Below are 24,863 nucleotides of genomic sequence, written 5' to 3'. Positions count from 1 at the left end.
ATCTATACTCTTCTGAATCAGTTGGATAAAATGTGATACACCAAAAGACATGAGCACCTATTTTAGCTTCTGACTTGAATCCAGAATTTTCTTGTGCTTCCACACCACTCTGCTGATCTTGTTACCTATCCTCAGTCACACAGCCTATATATGTATTGGGGTCTCTTCACCAATGATATAAAAGATATTTTTCTCCACATATAAAAATGTGGTTAAAGGCCTGTTTATTGCCCAATAAGTGGCCTGGTCATCCCTAAAGGTTTACACATTCTTCAAAGGATTAAGTCACAAAGCACATCAAAAATTATCTGAGGTCCAAGAAATCAATGTGATTTTTTTTGCATGCACATATCACAGATTGGGGTTAAAATTATGCAGCCATGCTTGGATCCTGCTGTGGGAATTCTCCCTGAGACTATCTACTTACTGGCCTTTGCTGTTTATTGGACGTTGGATCTCTCACATAAATAGTTCGGTCAGTATTACGTACTGGTTGAGTCTTCAAATCTATTCCATCGTCATTCAGATTGTCTTTCCTTTTTGATTTTATACATCCCATATTTCCTGTCGGGATAGAAAAGCAAGGACATTATTTTACCATTCCAGAACTGGCTTCCAAAATCTCTTTGCTGAAGCAGAATAAAAGGAACTACTTTTCTTCTTCATCATACTTAGATTAATATACTCAAATGTGGACACTGTTCGCAAATGGGTTTGCTTGCTCATTCATTTATTTGTTCATTCAAAAATATTTATTGAACATCAATGTTTTATCAGCCAGACATAATTCCTCCTCTAAATAGGCTCATAGTCTCGTGGCAAAAATGTGTAAATTCGAATTATGGCACAATGGGGTGGGTCAATGACAGAGGATGCACAAGACCTAAGAGAGGACACGTAATTCAGATAAGAGGAAAAGCACCCGGTCTGGGAAGCTTCCTGAAGGAAATGATCTGTGTTGGGAGGGATGTTGGCCAGTTGAAAGGTCAGCAGAGGGTTTCCAGGAAGAACAAACTTCACATGCAACCACGGTGGCCTCAACATAGCGTGACCCCTTCAAACTGGTTCAACAAAATTACACCTTTAGTCCAGGACTGAGCAGGAAGGCCAGGGCTGGAGAGGAGGCACATGCTGGTACAGTGCTGATGACTTGGCTTTTTTATCCTAAAGACAAGTGGCATATGCCATCTATATTATAGCATGCAAGGTGAAGGTGAGAGGGCTTGAGATTTCAAGGCGGGTGTGAGTAAGAGTTAGAGTATATAGAGCCTAGCTCCAGCTGAATGTGGCTTGGGACCCAGGAAGATGGTGGTGGCCTTCCCCCAGGGCTGAAAATAAAAGAGACAGGTATGGTAGAAAAGATGCTTGTACGAACATCTGGATGATCAAGTCTAAATTATGTTGCATGCATGTCTGAATATGGCATAATGAATTCCACTGTTACATATAATTGTGATACACCAATTATAAAAAATAGATATCTGAGCCTAGAAACCAGCTGACAAGTGACATAGTTATGGCACTGCAAGCCAAGATTGAGAGGGGACTCTGGAGGAAAAGCCATCCCAGTGAGTGGAAGGCTTGTGTTGACCCATGCAGAATGACATTGCCATGCTTCTAACATAAAAACCTGTTCAATGCTTCATTTACTTAATCCTAGGATGGGCAGAATACTCCACAGAGCACTCTGGATACTGAGAAGATTTGGAACATTTGAACCAGGTGACTCTTGCCTTAGAGCCTACCTTTGAAACTACACTTTAAAAGCAAAATCATCTCCATTAGAAGGTCCTACAGAGCAGTGATTCCCACAGAATAGATTCACTGGACACATTCTAGAAAACTATTCTGGGGTCCAGTGGGACCACGGTTCTCTCTGTGTAATTCTGGAGTGCTGCCAAAGTTTGAGGCCAGGTGCTAGAACTTCAGAGGAGAGCAAGATGACTGAGTTTGGGGGAAAGGCGGTGTGAGTCAGACAGTACCTCATGGGGAAGGAATTGTGCTAAGAAACCTCCAGAGCTCCTCTCAGAACTCAGCCCCACTCCCCTTGGCTGCCACGGGCCCAGCTCTCACATTGTCCTGCAGGATTCCAGGTGGTCTGGGAACTTGGACTTGTTTATCATTTCATTAGCTGGGGGACAAGCCTCTGTAGGACAGCCACACCTCTTTCTGAAACTAGCGAGCTGTAGTTCCCAAAATAAAGGAGAAGCAAGTACTTCTTTAATTCAAAACAGCACATTTTTTTCGCCCCATAGGCTAAGTTTCTGAGATGGAGATGCAGCAAGTGAAGCAGAGATCTCTAGAACTAACTTACAGTTTGCAGGAAATACAGGGGAGAGAAGAATACAATAATCAGAAAAATCCAGAATCTGCTGTATTCTCAAGACGACTAGCGACCGGGGACACTTCTACTAGAAAGGAAAGGGGGCAGGAGTATTCCATATTAAAAGAGAATAGAGGGCTGGGTGTGTAGCTCAGGGGGACAGCGCTTGCCTAATGTGTGCCAGGACCTGGGTTCAATCCCCAGCACTGAAGGAAAAGAAGGAGGAGGAGGAGAAAAAGCTACAGGAACAGTATGTGAACTTTAGCTGAATCTTGGGAGAATATGGGTATCTAAAATGCACAACCAGGGGCTGGGGATGTGGCTCAAGCGGTAGCGCGCTTGCCTCGCATGCGTGCGGCCCGGGTTCGATCCTCAGCACCACATACCAACAAAGATGTTGTGTCCGCCGAGAACTAAAAAATAAATATTAAAAATTCTCTCTCTCTCTCTCTCTCTCTCTCTCTCTCTCTCTCTCTCCTCTCTCACTCTCTCTTTAAAAAAAAAAAGAAAAAAAAATAAATAAAATGCACAACCAGGATAATTGGGGAAATTCAGTTGGTTTCAGCAGGACACTAGGGGATTGTTGTTAGACTTTACAAATGTGATAATGGTACTGTGGATACAAAGGAGAATGTCTGCATCTTTGGAGATGTAGGCGGAGATGAGCAGGAGTAAGGGTTAAGGTCTCTGCGACTTTCAACACTTCAGCCACAATGAAAAGGGGCAGATGTGTCCAAATATTTGAAAACTGCTCAACCTAGGGAAAGGGTATATTTTTTCATCTTTTGCTATAGATCTGAATTCAGAGTTAAAAATTGGATGGGAGAAAATAAGTGGCTATTATGAACAACTACACAAAAGCCATTTTAAAAAAATTTAGAAAATGTTTAGAATTTTGGTGTGCATGCGTGAAGTCAGGAGACGTCATCAGAGAAGTTTGTTGCCAGACATTCTTTATGTGGCCTGCCGTACAGTGTGGGCTTCATTTTAGCAGGAAGCCACAGAGAATTCTCTGAGCAGGAATGACATGTGGAGAACTCTGCTTCTGAGAGAGAATTTTGCAAGAAGGTGAGCACAGGCTAGCGGGGGGTAACCTATCCCCAGAGGCCAAAGAAATCCAGAAAAAGACAAGATGGCCAGTTGTCTGAGGGCAATGACCTTGAGAAGGAGGAGGGTGAAGGCAAAAAGCAAGTGGATGTGGGCGGGTGTCAATCAAGGGCACCATATCAAGAGATTGTCATTTGCTTATGCTTATTTTACGTATTTCCCTCTCACCATGGATAATTGAGAACCAAATTACATCTTGTGGATTTTCAAAACTGAAAACGACACTCCATATGGAGAGTTAGCATGGTCTCATGGCTTGGAGCCAGCCTCTGCTCACCCCTGCTGATACGGAGCTGTGTCTGGCGCCTTGCAGTTCAGAAAGACACCTCCAAGAGCACCTCCTATGACATGGCAATCAGCATGCCAAATTCTGACCAGGTCTTGCAATTCCTTATTCTGGGCAAAGAGACCAGAAAATACAATCTGCTCTTGATAAAAATTTGAAAGTGGTTACACATTTCCAAGAGATATGAACTACACTTTACAATTATTTGCACCTTATTATTTTCTAATTAAACACTCAGAATGGATTGAGCATCTCCTTTAATCCTTGAGAAAACCCTGTGCCCAAGATATTACTGTGCTCACTTTACAGGATAGTAAACTGAGCCTCAGAAAGGTTAAATGTCTGGCCCAGAGAAACAGCTGGTAAGCGCTGGAGCTGGGCCTCACTCAAACTACTTTGGTCTAAAACCTAATACAGCTGGGTGTGGGGGTCTACCCTTGTATTCTCAGTGACTTTGGAGACTAAGAAAGAAGGATCACAAGTTTGAGGTCAGCCTCAGCAACTCACCAAGATCCTTAGCAACTTAGCGAGACTCTGTTTCAAAGTTTTTAAGAAGGGGTTGGGGAGGTAGCTCAGCGGTAAAGCACCCCAGGTGTTATTCCCAGAACAAAAATTTAAAAAATAAATAAAATCTAATACGCAGGCTAATTTCCACAAACTGTGCTTTTACATTTTGTCATATGACGACTATTTTGAAACTCATGTTTCATTAACAATGCTAAATACAGGCATTATTTTCATAGCCTGCCTCCTGCTCAGAAGGATATGAAATGCTTTACCACAAAGGAATCAATAACAAGGTTAATAAAATGAAAACAGAAAACCAGAGCCAATGAAAAGAGGAGAATGCAAAGGTGGTTACACTGTGGGTAACAGATCTGGTGAAACTGAACTGCACATTTGCCCTGAATTGCTGGCAGGAAGGGCCAGGGGGTGCAGCGTGAGTCACTGCAGGCGAGAGGAAATGGACCAGGCTCCTCACTGAGAACTGTGTCCCCAATAAAAGTTCTAAGTTGCATTTAATGGACTTAAAAGTGCTGTGGATGATACTGTTGGTAATGTTTCCCCCCAGTACCATTTTTAACTGTAAATAAAAGGCGTGTTTAATATGAAGAAACTTTTGGTTAAAAATAGTCATACTCACTAAGGGTTTGATATGCAAATACAACTCTTGAGATGTTTCTTGCAAAAGCTCAACTGCATGGTTTAAGGGACAGACACCAACACCCACAGAAAACGGGAGCCAGCTAGTAGCTGTGGGCACACACCTGTAAATCCCAGTGACCTGGGAGTTTTGAGGCAGAAGGATGGCAAGTTTGAGGATAACCTGGACAACGTAGAACTTCAAAATAAAACATAAAAAGACTGGGGATATAGCTCAGTGGTGCCGTGTCCCTGGGCTCAATCTCCAGTGCAAAAAAAAAAAAAAAAAGAAAGGAAGGAAGGAAGGAAGGAAGGAGAGAAGGAAAGAAGGAAGGAAAAGAAAACAAAATGGGAGACTGGTGACTTTTCTTTCCAAAAATTTCTCTCATGGGGAAAAATATCCAATAGGGGTGGCTCATCCTCATTTAAGGGCCTTAGTCTATTAAAGGAGTGATTTTTAAAAAATGGTACCAAGGAGCTATAGTCTGGGATAACAACTACAACTCCTTGGTACCATTGTACAACCTCAGGTAAGATCTGCACAAATGCCTAATGGTGCCTAATATTCAAAGGAACAACTAACTGTGCATCTGGATTCTGCTTCTGGGAATCTGTTCTGTAGCCACATTGTAAAAGGCACCAGAATGTTCACAGTAATATTGTTTATATTATAAACAGGGTCCATCCAAATATTCACCAACAGGGGATCTTTCATGAAATTAAGGCAAACTGACAAGTCTTCCTACCTACATCTATTCACCTCCTTGTCTGTCACACGAAGATTTTTAAATTATATACCACTTATCTTAGCAGACCTTAAAGGAATCAAAACTAGGAATTGGATGCCACTTTCCCCCCATGAAATCTGACTATTTCAGACTCCTCTTCTTATGAATCCTACAATATTTTTCTATAAGTGGTCCACATATTCCTAAATCTTAAAATTTTAAGGAAGTTAATTACTCTGGGCACAGTGGCGAATACCTAAAATCCCTCCTGAAGCAGGAAGATCTCAAGGTGGAGACCAGCCTCAGTAACTCAGCTGCTCTTAAAAAAGAAAGAGGACTGGGGATATGGCTCAGTGGTAAAATGCTCCTGTGTTCAATCCCTAGAAACCCTCCCCCTCCACATTTTTTTTTTTAATTTTGAAAAAGGAAGTTACTAGGATTTGGCCCCTGATAATTTAAATATCTTCCCTTTATGAAGAGCTATAATATGCACTGTGTTGGTACCACGTTTTGTTTTTATTGTGACTTATACATTTTCTGCCTTTATTCCAGCACCCACCAAAAAGAAACTAAAATCTCTTTTTTTCTTTGCCACGAATTCCTACATTGAATGCTTTAATGGAGTTAAGTTTTCCCAGCAAGAAGTGAATTATCATCCACAGGCTCCTTGAGGGCTCTGAAATCTGATCTTCTCTCTCCTGACCTTGCAGTAGCAACTGGCCACTCACCTGAAGCAAAGAGAGTAACCACCATCATTAATGAGGGTGTGTAGATGATGGGCTCAGGAGGGAGAAAAGAGATGAATAAGTAGCTACCTCTTTTGTGCCTGGCATTTCATAGACAAGGAAAGCAAAGCCAAAAAGGACTCTGAACCAGGTAATCCAGGTCTCTGGGAAAACTGAATCTTGGCCCATCTGGCTTCAAAGCTGCACTTCTTTATCCACCCAAGTCTTTGCCTCTCTGTGGGGTGAGATTCATCTCCAACAGTTTCCTAATTAAGGAGCTTGGAAAGACAAGAGGAAGAAGAGGAAGCCCAAGGAAACAGAGATGGGGGTACCTATCCCAAACCAAAGTGATCTTGAACTTCAAAGGCAGGTTCAAGTTGATGGAAGGGTCATTGATAGGAATTCAACCCTATAACAGTGTCCTCCAGTTCTCACACTTGCATTCCAGGATTAAGTCTATAGCTCAGGAGATTCACCTTGCCCATCAACATAGAAACCTTTAGACATGCGCCGATTGCTTTCCTTCTTACTTCACTTTCAGAAATGAGACTCTGATAAGAGAAACAAAGTCCATGAAAGAATTAGCTTTCTCCCAGCTACCGATCAAAGCCACGGGGGTCAGACTGAGATTGAGAACCTCAGTCCACCCCTTCCCCTAACCCTAAGATTGCAAAGCACTCCTTGACTTATAAGAAGTGAGAGAGCAGAGTGAAGAAGTGTGGGAAGAGTATTGGGACTGAACCTGTATCCAATGTGTCTGCCAGTCCCCCACTTTTAACTATTAGGGATCAAATGGAAAAGGGGAGTGTGGTGTGGGAAGTGGCTTCAAGTATATGCAGTAGAGGTATAGGGTACATATCCCTAGACACAAGAGGGAGATCAGAGGCTGTGTGAGGCTCCCTTCGCTCAGCCTGCAGAAGGTTTTGGGGGGGGGGGAGAATCTAGAAATTTTTCTGTGTCCATATAACACTATCCCAAAACAACAGAGCCCTATGCAATCTCTGCAACTAGTTACAGCCAGGACCAACCCAGTGAGACCACAGATGTGCATGGAATGTGAGGGGAATCTGTGGCTTCTCTCCCCAAACAGCGAAAGAGCGGCTCTGTCCCTACAATGCTGTCATGAAGCTAAGTGATGAAGGAGAAATGTGAAGGATTGAGCTCTGTCTTAAAGAAATGGAGTCATGGGGGCTGGGGATGTGGCTCAAGCGGTAGCGCGCTCGCCTGGCATGCGTGCGGCCTGGGTTCGATCCTCAGCACCACATACCAACAAAGATGTTGTGTCCGCGGAGAACTAAAAAAATAAATATTAAAAAAAAATTTCTCTCTCTCTCTCTCTCTCTCTCTCTCTCTCTCTCTCTCTCTCTCTCTCTCTCTCCCCTCTCTCACTCTCTCTAAAAAAAAAAAAAAAAAATGGAGTCATGTGGGAATCAGTCTATTTCAACCAGAAATAGCAAAACCCTATTGGCAATTGAGGGAGGTTCCCCTCCTGCTACTATTCAGAGGACTGGGGAGAGAATAACACAGCATGTGTGTGTTTATTTTGTTGTTTTCCAAAATTGTGCTGCGGTGTATAAATTCGGCCAGACTGCTACACATAAAATGCAGTGGGTACTAGAATTAGATAGTAGTAATGGTATTCAACATTAAGAACATACTAAACACCACTGAATTGAATATTTTGAAATGGTAAGTTTTATAGCATTATGGACTTTATCAATAAAAAATTAATCTTAAAAATGCCCTCCACCCTAAAAACGAGAGACATGGTAAAGTTTGTTTGCTCTTTATTTTTACTTCTTTTTTAAAAATGCCAAATATATGCAATTAACAAATAAAGATTATATGTATTCTTTTCAATGATTTCCTCTTTATTTTCTTTATGCCTTTGCACTCCAAATCTTGCACATTTTCATTCATGCCTGCAGGTATCTGGTTTGAATCCACTTCTTTATTTTCTGCCGTAAGAGATATAGCACGGCCACAAGAAGATCCAAGGGTTGCGGAGCTATGATGTGACCGGTTAGCTAAAATTACACGGCTAACTTGTTGCTGAGATATTCTGAAATAATGACTCATAAAACAGCAAATTATCCATATCAGAACCTTACTATAGCACTAGGTAAAGTTTTTTGTTTTTGTTTTTGTTTTTTTTAATCACAGCATTTACTAGAATAGGTCCAGAAAAGAACTGTAAAACATTTAATGAGGTAAATAAAGACAAATGCCTGGGAGCTGAGTGTCTATACAGTGAAGCTGAGAGTAATTTGTCTCTGGCCTGGAAGGGACAGACAGGATAAGAAGTTGGCATCAAGTAGGAATCAGGAAGTCACGCTGTTGCATCCAGCCTGACAGTCATATAACTATAGACAAACCACTCTCTTTTCTGGACTCTTAATTTCCTCACCATAAAATGAAATTGCTGGGCTTGGTACAGGAGGGCAAATGATATAATCTTTAAAGTGACAATACACATTAAAGTTCTTTAGAATGTATGCCCCTCTTAACACACCATCAACACTTCTAGGAGTAAATTGTTTCTAAGAAAATTACTTTACACTCAAAGCTCTGTATAAAAGGATACCTATGTGAGACTATTTTAAACACCATACAGAAAAAGGCATGCTGGTCACTAGTTATATAAGCGCAGATCAGCTCTCAAACTTCACTAAAAGCCAGTTCTCTTGGGGTTTCAGTTTGTATGTTGATCAATTCTCCAAAATTTGTACCTTTTAACCATCTGTGAGGCTTATATAATTTCATATTAGATGCAATTGTTTTAACAGCACACGTTTATAATGGCTTGTATCAGTTGGAGTTGTTTTAATAGCATGAGTAATAATTCTTATCAGTTCATGTGAGATATGGTTATTTCTGTAGTTTGTTTCTTACCTTACTCACCTGTACATTTTTAGGACTTTAATTTTAATCTTTTCCACTTGGTGGCATATTTTTTAGCACATTTGAGTTCAAGTGTTCTGCTTCTTTCTGGTCTTGATCTGCATGTCCTCACTCCCTCCCCACACCTCAGAATGGTTCTATCCTTAACATCAAATGCTTTTGCAAACAGCTGCCAAAATAACACATCCTAATTTCTCCTTCTTACAAACAAAATTTTAAGCATGTCATGTGTTGGGAATACATTGATCATTTCCTTTTTCTCTTTGATACTTCCAATTTTAAATTTAAATATAAACTTAATTTATTTTTACTGCAGAAGCAAACATCAGTGCTGACATGCCATTTGAAGAAATAGCAGAAGGATATGAAAATGATAGAGGTTTTTTTTATAGAAACAATATTCAAGTAGTTAAAAGAAATAAGTTCACTAGTAAAGTGGAACATGTGGTAACCATAAAATTGTTCTTCAGCTTTTGAAAAATTTATCCACAGCATGATTCTGTAATACTAAAGAATCATGTGTTTCTATTAAAATACTTTACAAATATATTTGTCGACATAAAAAGATTCACAGTAAATTTCATTAAAAAAAAAGATGAAAACACTATACGTGTGTATATGTGAGCCACATATATATGTGAATATATATGAAATAATACCATTTTTGTGACAGGGAAAAAGGTATAAATCTGTATGAAAAAATGTCTAGGAATAAATATGCCCAAATATGATCATTTTTATCTATAGGTGATGGGACTACAGATATTTGTGTTTTTGTATTTCCAAATTTCTAAATTTTCCCATCATAAGTATGTGAACTTAAAGTCCCTTAGATCTTGTACTCAGTTCCCCTTATTCTGAAAATGTTGAAATGTTTTCTACTTTTACCATATATATATGAATGTATTCAATATATTTTATTATATAAATATAATATAAACATATACAGGTTGTAAATAAATATAGTATGTGTATACAGAATACAACATATTCAATATTATAGCAAGTATAATACATTATATAATACTACATACATTATACAATATATACTATATAATATAGAAAAATTTTTTGATATATAAAACATGTAATATGTTTATATAATACACACACACATACACATAACACACATATATATAACTTATACAAAAATGAAAAACATGTTTTAAAACTTTTAAACATGAGGACCTGAATTCATGGCCCAAGGTCTTTCAAACTCTGATAGTCTGTGGGAGTAAGGAACTTAGGGAAGGTGCAGCTGGAATCATGGTTTGCTAAGAATTTAAAAGAAAATAAAACGTCAATCATGAAGATTCTCACTAGGTGTAAGGAAAACCTCTGAACATCCAAGAGATGAGCCTGAGTATGCTCTGGATAATAGCTGAGCATCTCAAAGGGGGACCAGATAGAAGAAACAGGCCACCATGCAAAGATCTTGCAAGAGTAGTGAGCTGAGAGACAGAGAGGGAGCTAGATGGTTGCAGTGAAGCAAGCCACAGAAGTAGTCAGAGGGACCTCCTATAAGAGAGAAGAACTGTCAACAAGTCCATGATAGTTCTGGGTGCCAGTTACCCAGGATTAATGTGCAGGATGAAGCCCCTACTATATGGCCCATCCTGTTACATAATACTTAGTTGAGCAATGTCAAGTAGAGGAAGACAACAGTGGATTGCTGAAACAAGTGAGTTTCTTTTCTCTTCTTTTTTTTTTGGCTTTGTTTCTCTTAACAATAAAAGGGAACACTATGAAAACAAGATGAGCTCATGGAAACTTATGCATGATAGGGAAACAGGCCATTTAAAGGACATGAAGAGGAAATCAGAAGCAGAACCTAAATATATACAACCAAGAAGAGTTATTAAACATCAACTTTGGTTCCAGACTCAGGCTTTTATGACCAAAAATCTGGCCATTTATGTTCAGCAATATATATAATTACATATTTATGTCTCACTTTAAAAATTAGAGCATGTTAAGTAAACGCATGTAACATAATAGAAACTATTATGAATTCAGGAATAAGTGAAACTAAGCTCAAAACACCTAACCAATTGCTGCATATTATATCATACCATAAATTTCTGCACAATTGTAGAGGTAGATAGCAAATCTATTAAAGTCCAGCTTATGTGAAGTCTAGCTTATCTAGAAGCCAATGCAGAGAGGAAACTCCGTCCGTGGATATAAATAAATATGCTTCTCAACAAAGAGCTTTTAGAACCTCAGTATTATTAACATTCCAGCCAGAAAATTATATGTTGTGGGGGCTGCCCAGGATATTTAGCAGAATCTAAACTCCTCAGCCCACCATCTTACCCTCACTACAACTGTGACAACCAAAAATGTCTCTTCCCACTGCCAAATGTCCACTGATAAAAGCTGCATGGGTAGGTCTGGGAACTGAACCAGGGGTGCTGTACCACTGAGCTATGGCCCCAGCATGTTTTATTTTATTTTGAGACAGGGTCTTGCTAAGTTACTCAGGCTGGCTTTGAACTTGCAATATTCCTACCTTGGCTCCTGTGTAGATGGGATGACACGCAAGTACCAATGCACCAGGTTAATCCTGATGCTTTAACTGTTAGTACAAACCTCAAATATTGATATGCTATTACAGATTGAGGCAGAACAATATTTTTTAGTTGTCAATGTAAAATAGATTTAATATCCCATTATAAAATGTAAGAGACATAATCAGAAATTATGCCTAATTAGATGCCTACCAATCAGCCTGGACACAGACAGACACTAAGTCACACACACAGACTGCTACCTGTTAAAACAGACCCAGGAACTTTTTCTAAGGAAGTCATCATCTGGACAGTATACTTAAATATAAACTATTCTCACAAGATAAAGATGAAAGCAATATATTTCTCACAAGAGAACTAAGGGTCAAATCATGATGAGGTACTAGTAGACTTTATTTTCACTGAAAAGAACAACAACAACAACAAAAAAACTTATTTAAAAGGATATTGCGAACAGAATAGAGAGCCCAGAAATAGAACCACAAGTATATAATCAACATATCTTTGGCAATGGAGCAAAGGTAATTCAACAAACAAAGGACAGTCTTTTCAACAAATAGTGCTGGAACAGTTGAGCATCCACATGCAAAAAAATAATAACAATGATTATGATGATAATCTAGGTCCAGATCTGACACCATTCACAATCACAGACCTAAATTTAAAAAGCACAACTATAAGATTCTTAGAAGATAACACTAGAGAAGAGCTAGATGATCATTGGTTTAGTAACAACTTTTTAGATACAACATCAAAAGCATGATCTACAAAAGAAAAAAATTTAAATTGGACTTCATTAAAATTAAAACTGCTCAGCAAGGACTGGGGTTGTGGCTCAATGGTAGAGCACTTGCCTAGCATGTGTGAGGCACTGGGTTCAATTCTCAGTATCACATATAAATGAATAAATAAAATAAGTAAATAAATAATAAATAAATAAATAGAATAAAAGTACATCAACAACATAGTGCTCAGCAAAAGACACTATTAAGAAAATTAAAAGATAACTTGGAAATCTTCATTAAAAATCTTTATAAAATATCTGTCTAATAAAGTACTGGTATAGAAAATATACAGAAAACTCTTTAAAAATCATTAATAAGAAAACAAACAACCCAATTGTTAAAAATGGGCCAAGGACCTTAACAGACACTAAGTATATGAAAAGATTCTCCATATCATATGTTATCAGGGAACTGCCAATTAAAACAACAATGAGACTCCTACACACATATTAGAACAGCAAAAATCCAATACTAACAACACCAAATATTGCCAGAGATGAAGAGTAACAGGAACCCTCATTCATTGCTAGGGAAAAATGGAACTGTCCAGCCACTTTGGAAGACAATTTTAAAGTTTCTTTAAAAATTAAACACACTCTTAACACAGGACACAGCAATTGTGACCTATACAGGGGCATCTATAGTAGCTTTATTCATAGTTGCCAAATCATGTAACCAACCAAGATATCCTTCAATAGATGAATACATAAATAAATTGTGGTACATGCAGACAATGGGGGAAAACAACAACAACGCTTAATAAAGAAATTAAAGAAGACCTTAGAAGATAGAAAGATCTCTCTTGTTCTTGAAGAGGCAGAATTAACATTGTCAAAATGACCATACTACCAAAAGCACTATATAGATTTAATGCAATTCCAATCAAAATCTCAATAACATTCTTCATAGAAATAGAAAAAGCATTCATGAAATTCATCTGGAAAAATAAAAGACCCAGAATAGCCAAAGGAATCCCTAGCAAGAAGAGTGAAGCAGGTGGCATCACTATATCAGACCTTAAACTATACTACAGAGAAACAGTAACAAAAAAGCATGGTATTGGCACTAAAATGGACTTGTAGATCAATGGTACAGCATAGAGGGCACAGAGACAAACACACATCAATACAGTTATCCCATATTAGACAAAGGTGCCCCAAACATAAATTGGAGAGAAGATAGCCTCTTCAACAATTGGTGCTGGGAAAACTGGAAATCCATATACAGCAAAATAAAATTAAACTCCTATTTCTCACCATGAACAAAACTCAACTCGAAGTGGATCAAAGACTTAGGAATTAATCCAGAAACCCTGAACCTAATAGAAGAAAAAGTAGGCTCAAATCTTCATCGTGTCGGATTAGGCCCTAACTTCCTTAATAAGACTCCTATAGTGCAAGAAATAAAATCAAGAATCAATAAATGGGATGGAGTCAAACTAAAAAGCTTCTTCTCAGCAAAAGAAACAATCAATGAGGTGAACAGAGAGCCTACAGAAAGGGAGCAAATTTTTACCACATGCACATGAGATAGAGCACTAATCTCTAGGGTATATAAAGAACTCAAAAATCTTAACACCAAAAAAAAAACAAATAACCCAATCAATAAATAGGCCAAGAACCTGAACATACACTTCTCAGGAGAAGATATACAATCAATCAACAGGTATAAGAAAAAATGTCTAACATTTCTAGCAATTAGAGAAATGCAAATCAAAACTACTCTAAGATCTCATCTCCCTCCAGTCAAAATGGCAGCTATTAGGAATACAAACAATAAGTGTTGGTGAGGATGTGGGGAAAAAGGCACACTCATACATTGCTGGTGGGACTGCAAACTGGTGCAACCACTCTGGAAAGCAGTATGGAGATTCCTCAGAAAACTGGGAATAGAACCACTATTTTACCTAGCTATCCCACTTCTTGGTCTATATCCAAAGGACTTAAAAAAAAAATCATACTACAGGGACACAGCCACATCAACGTTTACAGCAGCACAATTCACAATAGCTAAATTGAGGGACCAAATTAGATGTCCCTCAGTAGATGAATGGATAAAGAAAATGTGGTATATATACAGAATGGAATATTACTCAGCAATAAAAGAGAATAAAATTGTGGCATTTAGAAGTAAATGAATGGAGTTGAGGAGGATATTATGCTAAGTGAAGTAAGCCAATCCCCCAAAACCAAAGGATGAATGTTTTCTCTGATACATAGATGCTGATCCATAATGGGGGTGGAGGGGAACATGGGAGGAATGAAGGAACTTTAGATAGGGCAAAGGGGAGGAGGGGATGGAAGGGGATATGGGGGTAGGAAAGATGATGGAATGAGATGACCATCATCACCCTAAGTACATGTATGAAGACATAATTGGTGTGACTCTACTTTGTGTACAACCAGAGACATGAAAAATTATGCTCTATATGTGTACTATGAATTGAAATGCCATGTATAACAAATTAGAATAAATAAATACATTTTAAAAAATGGGCTATAAAACTGTGAGAAGAAGGAACCTTAAATACATATTACTAAGTGGAGGAAACCAATCTGAAAATGCTATAAGATATTCTGGAAAAGGCAAAACTATGGAGGTGATAAAAAGATGAATGGTTACCAGGGGTTTTGGAGGAGAAATGAACAGACAAAACAGATTTTAGGGTACTGAAACTATTCTGTATGACACTGCAATAATCAATACATATTATTAAGCACTTGTCAAAATCCATAGACTATATAAGACAAAGAGTGAACCATACTGAAACTGTGGACTTTATTTAATGATAATATGTCAACATTGGCTCATCAGTTGTAACAAATAGACCACACTTAATGCAAGATGTTAATAATATGAAAAACTGGGGTTGTGGCTCAGAGGAAGAGTGCTCGCTTAGCATGTATGAGGCACCAAGTTTGAGCCTCAGCACCCCATAAAGATAAAACAAAGATATTGTGTCCACCTACAACTTAAAAAAAATAAATGTTTAAAAAGGAAAACTGGTTGGTGGGGGAGAAGGATTGGTGAGGGCTATCTGGGAACTCTGTACTATCTGCTCAATTTATTTGTAAATCTAAAACCACTCGTAAAATGTCCATTAATGTTTTAAAAGTGTATTGTGACACAATAGGTAGCAATCCACATACTTTTGAATTAGTATTTCAGAATATGAATTCTCAATTTTGAAAACACCATTACCTTAAAATATTTTTGCAAGGAAAATTTCAGAGCCAGGAGTGGTGGCACATGCCTGTAATCCTAGTGACTCAGGAGGTTGAGCCAGGATGGCAAGTCTGAGGCCCGCCTTGGCAACTTAGCAGGACCCTAAGTAACTTAGCAAGACTCTGTCTCAAAATAAAAAATAAAAAGGACTGGGGATGTAGCTCAGTGGTAGAGCACCCCTGGGCTCAATCCCTAGTATAGAAAATAAATAAATAAACATATTCACATAATGTGCCTCTTAACTCTCGGTAGTTTTTACAACTATCCAGGATAGGCTGGTACCTGCTCTGCATTAAAAATTATAATTTAAAATACAATAGAAGGCTAGTGATCCCTTGAACCTAGGAGTTCAAAGCCAGCTTTGGCAACACAGTAAGACCCCATGTATTTAAAAAGGAGAAGAAAGAGTAGATATAATAGAATTTCATTAAAACTTCTTGGCTCAACTCCCAAACTTCTACAGTTTTAGCTTGAGGAAGTAACTGGTAAGAGCTGGAAGATCTATTAATGTTTAATGATAAAGTCATTGTTCCCAATACTATGCCCAGAGTATTGACGATAAATGACATGTACAATAAGATTAGGCTTATAAAATAGCAAGGCAAAGTACACCTGATAATATATCCCTGAGTTTACTCTCACAATATCTCTATAAATTTGCATAGTGAATAGGTCTTTATCAATAATTAGTAATCTAATTGAACCACTACTTTTAATACTTTTTATCACCCACACCAAACAAGGCCTCTTGGACTTTCCCAGGACATGGGAGACAAGACATGCCTACGTTGAATAACTTAATTAGGCAAAAATGGGATGGACAGTGAGTACATAAGCTATATAATACCATCCAATGGACTATTTTAGAACTATTAAAATTGACTGTAAAAGTAGTTGGATCTGGTGAGAAAATCTAGGCGGGAGGACAGGAGTCTGCTATTTTACGTTAAAACTTTTTAGTTGTTTTTATTTTAAAATTATGTGAAAGCTATTGCCTTGAAAGTGATAAGAATCATTTTTAAATGTACTAGGGTTGGGGGATAGCCCAGCAATAGAGTTTATACTCAGGATGTGCACAATCCTGGGTTTGGTCCCCAGCACCAAAACATTAATTAAATTAATAATATATTAAACACAGAAACTATATATATTTGTATGTTTCAATACGTGTATATATTATGGAATGTAAGAATTTATTTTTTAAGAATGGCTAAAGGAATTACGTAATTAAATGAAAATATTTATAATGTAAGTTTTTGCGAAAAGGCTGTTCTGTATAAATCATGTTTCCATGAAAACATTTGGAAGGACTCTCAAAATCAAATTAAATTGAAATAAACATTTGAACACATTTATGCTTCCACAGTGGATCCGTTTTTATTTTTCTCTTCTGTGTTTTGAAAGTATCTACAATTAACAGCAAATATTTTACCTTTATGAAAATAAAATCATAAAAGTTGAAAGTCAAACATATCAAGTCAAACTTATCACCCACACCAAACAAGGCCTCTTGGACTTTCCCAGGATCTGGGAGACAAGACATGCCTCCAGGTGTCTTTCGGTTCCCTCTGATGTCCTGGCATTAAGCTGGCCTGTTCCCTCTTGTACGAATGGAGCTTATAATTGCACGCATCTTCTGGGGGTTGTGCTGGAGTGTAAATGTATTGAAAGAAGCCAAAAAGGATAGAACATTCTTCTCTCTCAAGTTTGGCACATACATACATGAGCTGGTGGTGAAGTAGATGGTCAAAGCAAGGCAAATGATTTGAACCCGGGCCAAGGTTCTAAGCACCAAAGAAATGAGGCAGAGGAGAGATTTGGAAACCTTTCGGGGACTATGCTGGGAGCCAAAGCCGTGGCTTACCAAGTGGCTGACCAGTACAGTGCAGGGCAACAAAGTGACCAAGAGTTCCTTTAAACTCAGGAATTTAAAAATGGAAAGGAGGAAACTGGAGGACACGGCTGCATCCAAAGCTATTTTCTTCAACATGGGGATGGTCAAGAAGTGTCATAAGATTAAGGAGAGAAAAAGATGGTGGTGGACAGGCCTGTACAGTGGTTCTCAAACTGTGTGTGGAGGCATCCCAGGGCATGACAGTGACGTCTCAGGGGAGCTCCTGGATATTCTGTGTTTTCAAGGGAAAGGCAAAGACCTCTATCAGACAGCCTGGGCACTTCTAGCTCAAGGTTGTTCCATTTCGACACTAGATCGTGATATGCCCCTTTCAGCATCATCATATCTTTGTGAAATTGGGTTGACTGTGTTTTCTATGATTAAAAGAAAAAAAAAAGGGGGCAAGTATCACCTGGAAAGCAACATGGAGCAAAAAAGTGCAGGTGGCCATGCCTAGTATGTGTCCCCTATTTGAGAAATATGGAAGGTATACATATCCCATTTGTGAGCAATTGTGGTCATTTAATAATAATATAAAAACATGATTTTTTTTCTTCCCATGTGCATTATTATTTTTTCAAATGTACCCTATCATTATACCCAAAACTCACTAAGTTGCTGCACCTCATTACTCACTAAATGGAACTCCTTCTGCTTTAGGGTCGCCTTGAAAGCCGTACATTCGCAGTGCTATGAGCAGAGTGCTTGAGAAATTGTGAGCCAGTCATTTTCAAAAATGCGAAGCAGCAGCTAGTGGGTCAGGATGGGGCAGTTGGGCACTGGGGCATGAAGGGTGAGAGGGAAAGGCATGTGTGGTCAAGTGCACCCTAGGAAGGAGAAACAGGGCTCCCCGCCACATGACCCACCATCTCCCCCTTCCATATTGCCTACACCACTGGAGGGAGAAACTATGGATTTTCAAAAAGTATTAATCCTTTAGAAGACAACCCCGTTGGTTTCAGAAACTTTTTTTTCCCTTATAAGAGAACACTTTTTAAAAAAGATGGAACATTTGAATTATTTAAGGAAAATAAAGATACAAGTAAACATTTCAAGTGATCGTATAATGTTACCATGGAAAATATCAACAGTATAATCAAATACATTATAATTTTATATCTGTGTAATATATCAAATGTTTCAGACATTCTTAAATTACTTAAACAGCATGTCAGAAAATTCTTTTTTGAATTTCCCTTTTTCTCATCGAAAACATCTTTTCTCATTGTATTAGTCACTCAAGTCTCAAAACCTCAATCATCTTTGACAACTCTATGTTACATTTTATTCATTAGACTAAAACCCATCAAGCCCTGTTACTTTTGCAATATAATTATGCTTGGTTTCTAGGCTTACGAGAAAGCATACAGCAGAAAAACAGTAAATTTTTATTTTTCCCTTACTTTGGTCTTCTTTTCCTACTAGACCCCTCCATAATATTAGTTATTAAAAGATCCATCTTAGGATAACTGTTCTGAATGGTTTTGCCTCCTCACTGGTCCTGACAGCATCCATCTTTCCCTACTCTTTGCTACACTATCATTAAGATTATATTGTCATCAGGTTACTTTCTATTCAAAATTCTTCAAAGGCTGCCTTCTGTCTTTCAGCTGATGAGTTAATACGATGACACACAGATCCAGGCTTTGAGACCATGAGGTTTCTTACCCTATACCCTTCCCACCCACTACCCTCTTAGTAGTAGAAGAATAATCTATTTTATCATCTGCCCCTGAGATCAGGGATTTTTGCCAAGTTTGAACACCGTGTATTGCTAGTGCAAGGTACAGTGCTCACACTCAGAAACTTTTACAAACATTTGTTAAATAAAGTGGGATAAATGCTCAATAATCACTAGATGATATTATTATTATTATTATTATTATTATTATTATTATTATTTTACTATCACCTTTAGTACTGCAATAAACACCCCTGCCATTGCCAATAGAAGAATATCTCAAACAGTCAACCTGCTACTCCAGCCTCTTACCAACCAACCCTCCATGCCATCACCTATGTGGCTTTGTCCTTAAGACTTCTGTCACAGACAGACACTTCTATTAATTAACACAGTAGCCTTCATGTCTAGTCATGTAGGCTCTTCCCATTTAGGCAAGTCCTACCAGTGCCCCAACTGTAACCCAAACCCGGCCCTGCCTGGTCCCCCACAGTTCACTCTTTCTCTCCCTCGGATTTCTTCTCTCTACGGTCCACCTGGGACTTGAGTAACAAACCCCAAGACAGATCTTATGGTATGATTTTATGTCTGCTATGGAGCTTTGTTAGTCTACTTTCTATTAAAATACCTGAGACAGTCAACTTATGAGGAAGACAGTTATATTGGGGCTCATGGTTTCAGAGCATCCAGTACGTGGTCTCTTGGCTCAGTCCCCTTCGGGCCTGTGGCAAGGCAAGTATATCATGGCTAGGAGCATGTGGCAAAGTAAGATATTCACTCAAAGTAGCTAGGAACAGAGAGAGAGAGAGAGAGAGAAAGAGAGAGAGACAGAGAGAATATGAGAGAGAGACAGAAGGGTGTGTGTGCCTAAAAGTTCTAATATCTCCTTCAAGGACATGTCCCTAATGTCCCTAAATGTACTGGGCACCACCTCCCAATAGCACTATAAGCTGTTGACCAAGCCTTTAACAAATGGGCCTTTGAGGGACACTTATACAAACTAAAGCAAAGCTCTTATCTGTGAACATGTGTACAATTCTCTCTTCTCAACTAGATATAAACTCCTGGAGGACAGATACCATCTATTTTCCCTCTTTATAGATCACCCCACTTCCACCACCAAAACATACATGTACCTAATGTGGTTTGGATAGGAGGTAGGCCCAAAAGCTCATGTGTTGGACAATGCAGGAATGTTCAGAATAAGATACTTAGATTATGAGAGCCGTCATCAAATCAGTGGATTAATTCATTTGATGGATTAATAATTTGGATGAATGGTTGGGAGTGTGCCCTTGAAGAACTATACCTTGTCCCTGGCTCTTTGCCCCCTCCTTCCCTCACCTCTCTCTCTGTTTCTTGTGTTTCATGAACTGAGTAGCTTCCTTCTCCCACACCCTTCTGCTATAATTTTCGGCTCCACCTCAGGCCCAGAGCTATGGAGTTGACCAACCATGGACTGAACCTCTGAAACCAAAATAAACTTTTCTTCCTCTAACTTGTTCTTGTTGGGTATATTGGTCACAGCAATGCAAAGCTGACTAAAACAGTACCAAATCAGCAACAAACACCATTTATTGAAAGAAAGAGAGTTAGAAATTCTATGGACTATATTTTGTGGTCAGCAGCAATTCTGTAAGTAGATGTATTAGCCACAATCTCCTAGGTTTATAACAAATGATTAATAAACATCAGTTCCCAAAACTATTTTGTTTTCAGACATATCTACACCATCACCCCATATTCACTGAGAATCTATGAGCTTTCAAAAATTTGGTGCTGAAAATCTATCAATTAAATTTTTTTTCTTTTCTTAAAGTCGAGTCTCAAAGGACTTTGGGACAGGAGGAAAACTGGACCCTACCTGGTTCTTCTATTTATTAATAGCCATATAAACATCAAGCACGTTACTTAATTAGACTTCATTTTCCTCCTCTGTAGAATGCAGATAATGCTCCTCTTTCAAGGGCTGCTGTGAGAATTAAATGAAATAGCAGATGTTAAATGCTTTTTCTCAAAGCAAGTAAACAATGTGTTACTTACCAATTTCCTTTCCCTCTCCCATAAGACAAGGAAGCCAGATTAGAGTGACATTGCCATATTTAAGTGAAGAAAGGCTCCCTCCCGTGACCTCTGGTACAAACAAAATCACTAAAATAAAAATTGCCGCAGAACCTTTGTTGAGTGTGGATTCTGCTAACAACTGCAGCACTCCAGAAAATTTCTAATGCACCCCTCCTCATCTCCAGCTTTCTATTCACTTTACTGAAACTGAAGAAGTTCAGATTTCAGATCTTCTCAAACTTTGGCCCTCCTTATGATTATTTGGCCCCACAGTTTTAGTGTACGGCCCACACCACATTTGGCAGGAAAATGAGCTCTTCACTGCAGATATTTCTTTTTCAATTAGCTTTCACGTTTTTTTTTTTTTTTTCTCTTTCCACCTTGAGTCATATTTCATGGGAACAGAAGGGACAAAGAAGGAAAGAATGGGGGACACGGGGCAAAGCCACACAATCCCTTGGTTTTCCCAGGTGGATGGAGAATTACAAAGCAGCCTCTTTCACCCACAGAACCATTTTCCAAGCCTCACACCTCAGTGACTCGACCTGGTTGGCACATCCTCTCTCCCTAGCACCCCGTTGCCTCTTGGATGCCTCCCCAGCTTGCCTCACGCTGAGCAGGAAGGGGACTTGGCCTCTCAGGAGGAAGATTAAGATTTTTCAAGTAGCTTTCAGAGGAGGAAGTTTCTTGTTCCCACGGGCCTGAGTTTTTCTTTTTGTGGGTGTGTTTTCTCTTTTTGAAACCAGGAAGCTAAATTTGCCTAATGGTTAAGCCCAAAAGGATTAGAGATTCTTTCTTCCAGAAACTCACAGCTGTGGTCCATCCTACCCCTTCATGTTAAAATCAGTGCATTTCCAAATTGGCCTAACAGAAGAGAGAATTTTCAGACTTCTCAGTGAAGCCTATTGTAGTCCGCTGATATTTTCTTCCCCAGAAGGGTTTGCTGGGGGTGAAACCCAGGACTTTGTGCACACTAAGCATGCACTTTACCACTAAGCCACACCACCCCAAATCTATTCCATTACTTTTATGAAAAGCACTCTATTACCAGTTCATTTGTACTTATATGTTTTCTATATTCTTCTCACCTAAACTCCAGAGCAAACACTAGTCATATCTCAATTTCCTAAAGAGTCAAAAATCAAAAAACTTCATTCCCTCCTCCTTTCTTTCTTTTTTTAAAATATGGGGTCAGACTCTTGCACACTTACATTCTTCATATTTCCCCTAATTTTCCCTGTGGGGAAGTAAGTTCTGCTTTTCTTGCAATAGCAGAGATCCTCTTTCTCTCCTATCACTTCTGCTAAATATTCTTACTCTCTTAGCACTACATCCCGACACAGCAGTCTTTGCAGTCAGGAATGTCTGACTGACATCATTTGTGCTGTGGAGATCCACCTACCCCAATTTTGACCTCAATGCAGCTGGACAGTCTTCACCAGAGCTCTGGCATAACCCTTCGTGGGCATCCCCCAGAAGGAGTGGTCAGAATCCCTCTACAGTCAGCTGGCCCCATGGTTGTCTTTGTTAAAGAACTGTGGGCATGGGCTGAATTTGAATCTCAAGCTACTGGTCCACTTTAGGAAATCACTTTCTCCTGCAGGCTCAGTTGACACATTTGGAAAATGAGGATATTGCTTACCTAACCCACAAGGCCATAGTTAGGATAAACTGAGATAATATATTCAGAGCACCTACCAAACTCTCAGCCTGGGAGTACTCTGGTCAACATCACCGAGGTGTGGTGACCCACAAATACCTTATTGTTCCTGAACAACCCTTTCTAGATCTGTCATTCTCAATTCATTTAAACACATTTTCAGCTGCAGTGGGTATCGGGACACATTCTGTAATTTTCCCATCAATGCAGAAGGCCAGAATTCTTACCATTGGCTACACAGTTGAACAACACAGGGACTTTTGAGATAAACGCACACACCCCTGTCCCACCTCAGACCAGTGTAATCAGAATCTCTGGGGGGTCAGGTCTTAGCCTTTGTGTTTTTAGATATTCACGGAGATGCAAGTGAACATAGACTTTTCCATGGTAAGGAGGGCAATAAAGAAATAGAAGCAGAGTAACAAGAGAGAGTGAGGTGAGATGGTGGGTCCAGGAGGCCAGTATAAGCACATCTTTCTTCCGCTGAAGCCTCTGTGGGAGGAAAGAGCAGAGTCTCCTATTTGGATCAGAGAAATAGGGAGTGATGAGTTCAAATTCATGAGCTACTGCTGCCACGACCTCCCACCCCCACCCCGGGTTCCTTCCCATTGCAGTCTTGCCTGGTCAGCTCTTCCTTCAGTTTTGTGCAATTGTGTGCAATACCTCAGCTTCCTTCCAATAAATTCCTCATTTTTTGCTGACGCCAGTAAGAGGAGGTTTCCGTAGAAACCCAAAGAATGTCTACTGGTACAGCACGTCACTTAGTTTTCATTTATGTAATCATATTTGGCAAACAGATATGCAATATGCAAACAGATTGGGAAGTCAGGAGAAATCTGTCACACCATCTACCAGGAAGCATCTTAAACACATCCTTTTGCTTTCTCGGGGCCTATTATCTCCTCCTCCCTTGTAAAACAAATGGGTCGAGCAAAATTTCCATTTTTTCCAGTTCAAATTCTATGTATCTCTGCATCTGCAATCATTTTCACTTCTTGGACATATCACAAGATTAACAACCAGAGGAGGAAATACCTATAAGACAGGTGCTGAGTCTATTCAAAATTCCATGCTCATGGAGGACTCCTGTATGCAGGTATTTAGAGAACTTTATTCTTCTTTCTTTTCAGTCTCTGTAGCAGCTCATTTGCACTGTTTTCTCTTCTCCCCTCTCTCCACTCCATGAATTTGAACAACATATTGTTGGTATGTACACAGGATATAAAAATCTTTGAAAAACAAGTTGTGAAAGAATTCTCTGACTTCAATCATCACCCCCAAATTAACAGAAATCTGATGTTTTATTTTTCTGATATCACAGACGTACACACAAAATATTAGTCCATTTCCATCATTATAAGGAATTACCTGAGTCTGGGTTATTTTATAAAGAGGTTTATTTTGGCTCATGGTCTGGGAGTCCCAAGGTCAATGGACCACATTGGCTGGTGGCCTTCTTGCTTTCAGAGTGAAGGTATTTCATATGGCTTAGGGCATCACATGGCAGGAGACACAGCACACTCCTGTGTGTGTGTCTATCCTCTGGTCTCGCCTCCTCTTCTTATAAAGCCACTAGGATTCAGTCATGAAAACTTCAACCTGAGGACCTTCTCTAATTCTAATCACTTCCTAAATGCCCCACCTCATGACCCCACAGTGGGGTTAAACCTCAACCTTCTCCATATCTCACAGTAGGGATTAAATTGCAACATGGGAAGCTTTGGTGGACACTCTCAAACCATACCCAAACCACAGCACACACACTCAACTTAAGGTGACATTTTCAGTACGGTGCATAGCAATAAAAAGC

At 39.1% G+C, this 24,863-nt stretch overlaps 1 protein-coding gene across 2 annotated transcripts in view; it reads right to left on the bottom strand.

Moving 5' to 3' along the window:
* The window catches only part of LYN (LYN proto-oncogene, Src family tyrosine kinase), a 118,688-nt gene that overhangs the window by 58,898 nt on the left and 34,927 nt on the right, over positions 1-24,863 (bottom strand). Inside the window, exon 2 of one of the 2 annotated variants that reach the window (XM_081265794.1) lies at positions 428-564. In XM_081265794.1, the coding sequence (XP_081121920.1) occupies positions 428-559 (132 nt within the window). In that variant the 5' untranslated portion in view covers positions 560-564. The remainder of the gene's footprint in view (positions 1-427; positions 565-24,863) is intronic. The other variant, XM_081265795.1, reaches the window with a different exon arrangement.

The sequence above is a fragment of the Spermophilus citellus genome, assembly GCF_964194105.1.
Source record: "Spermophilus citellus genome assembly, chromosome: 14".
NCBI classification, from domain to species: domain Eukaryota; kingdom Metazoa; phylum Chordata; class Mammalia; order Rodentia; family Sciuridae; genus Spermophilus; species Spermophilus citellus.
This window is presented reverse-complemented; position numbering and strand designations above follow the sequence as displayed.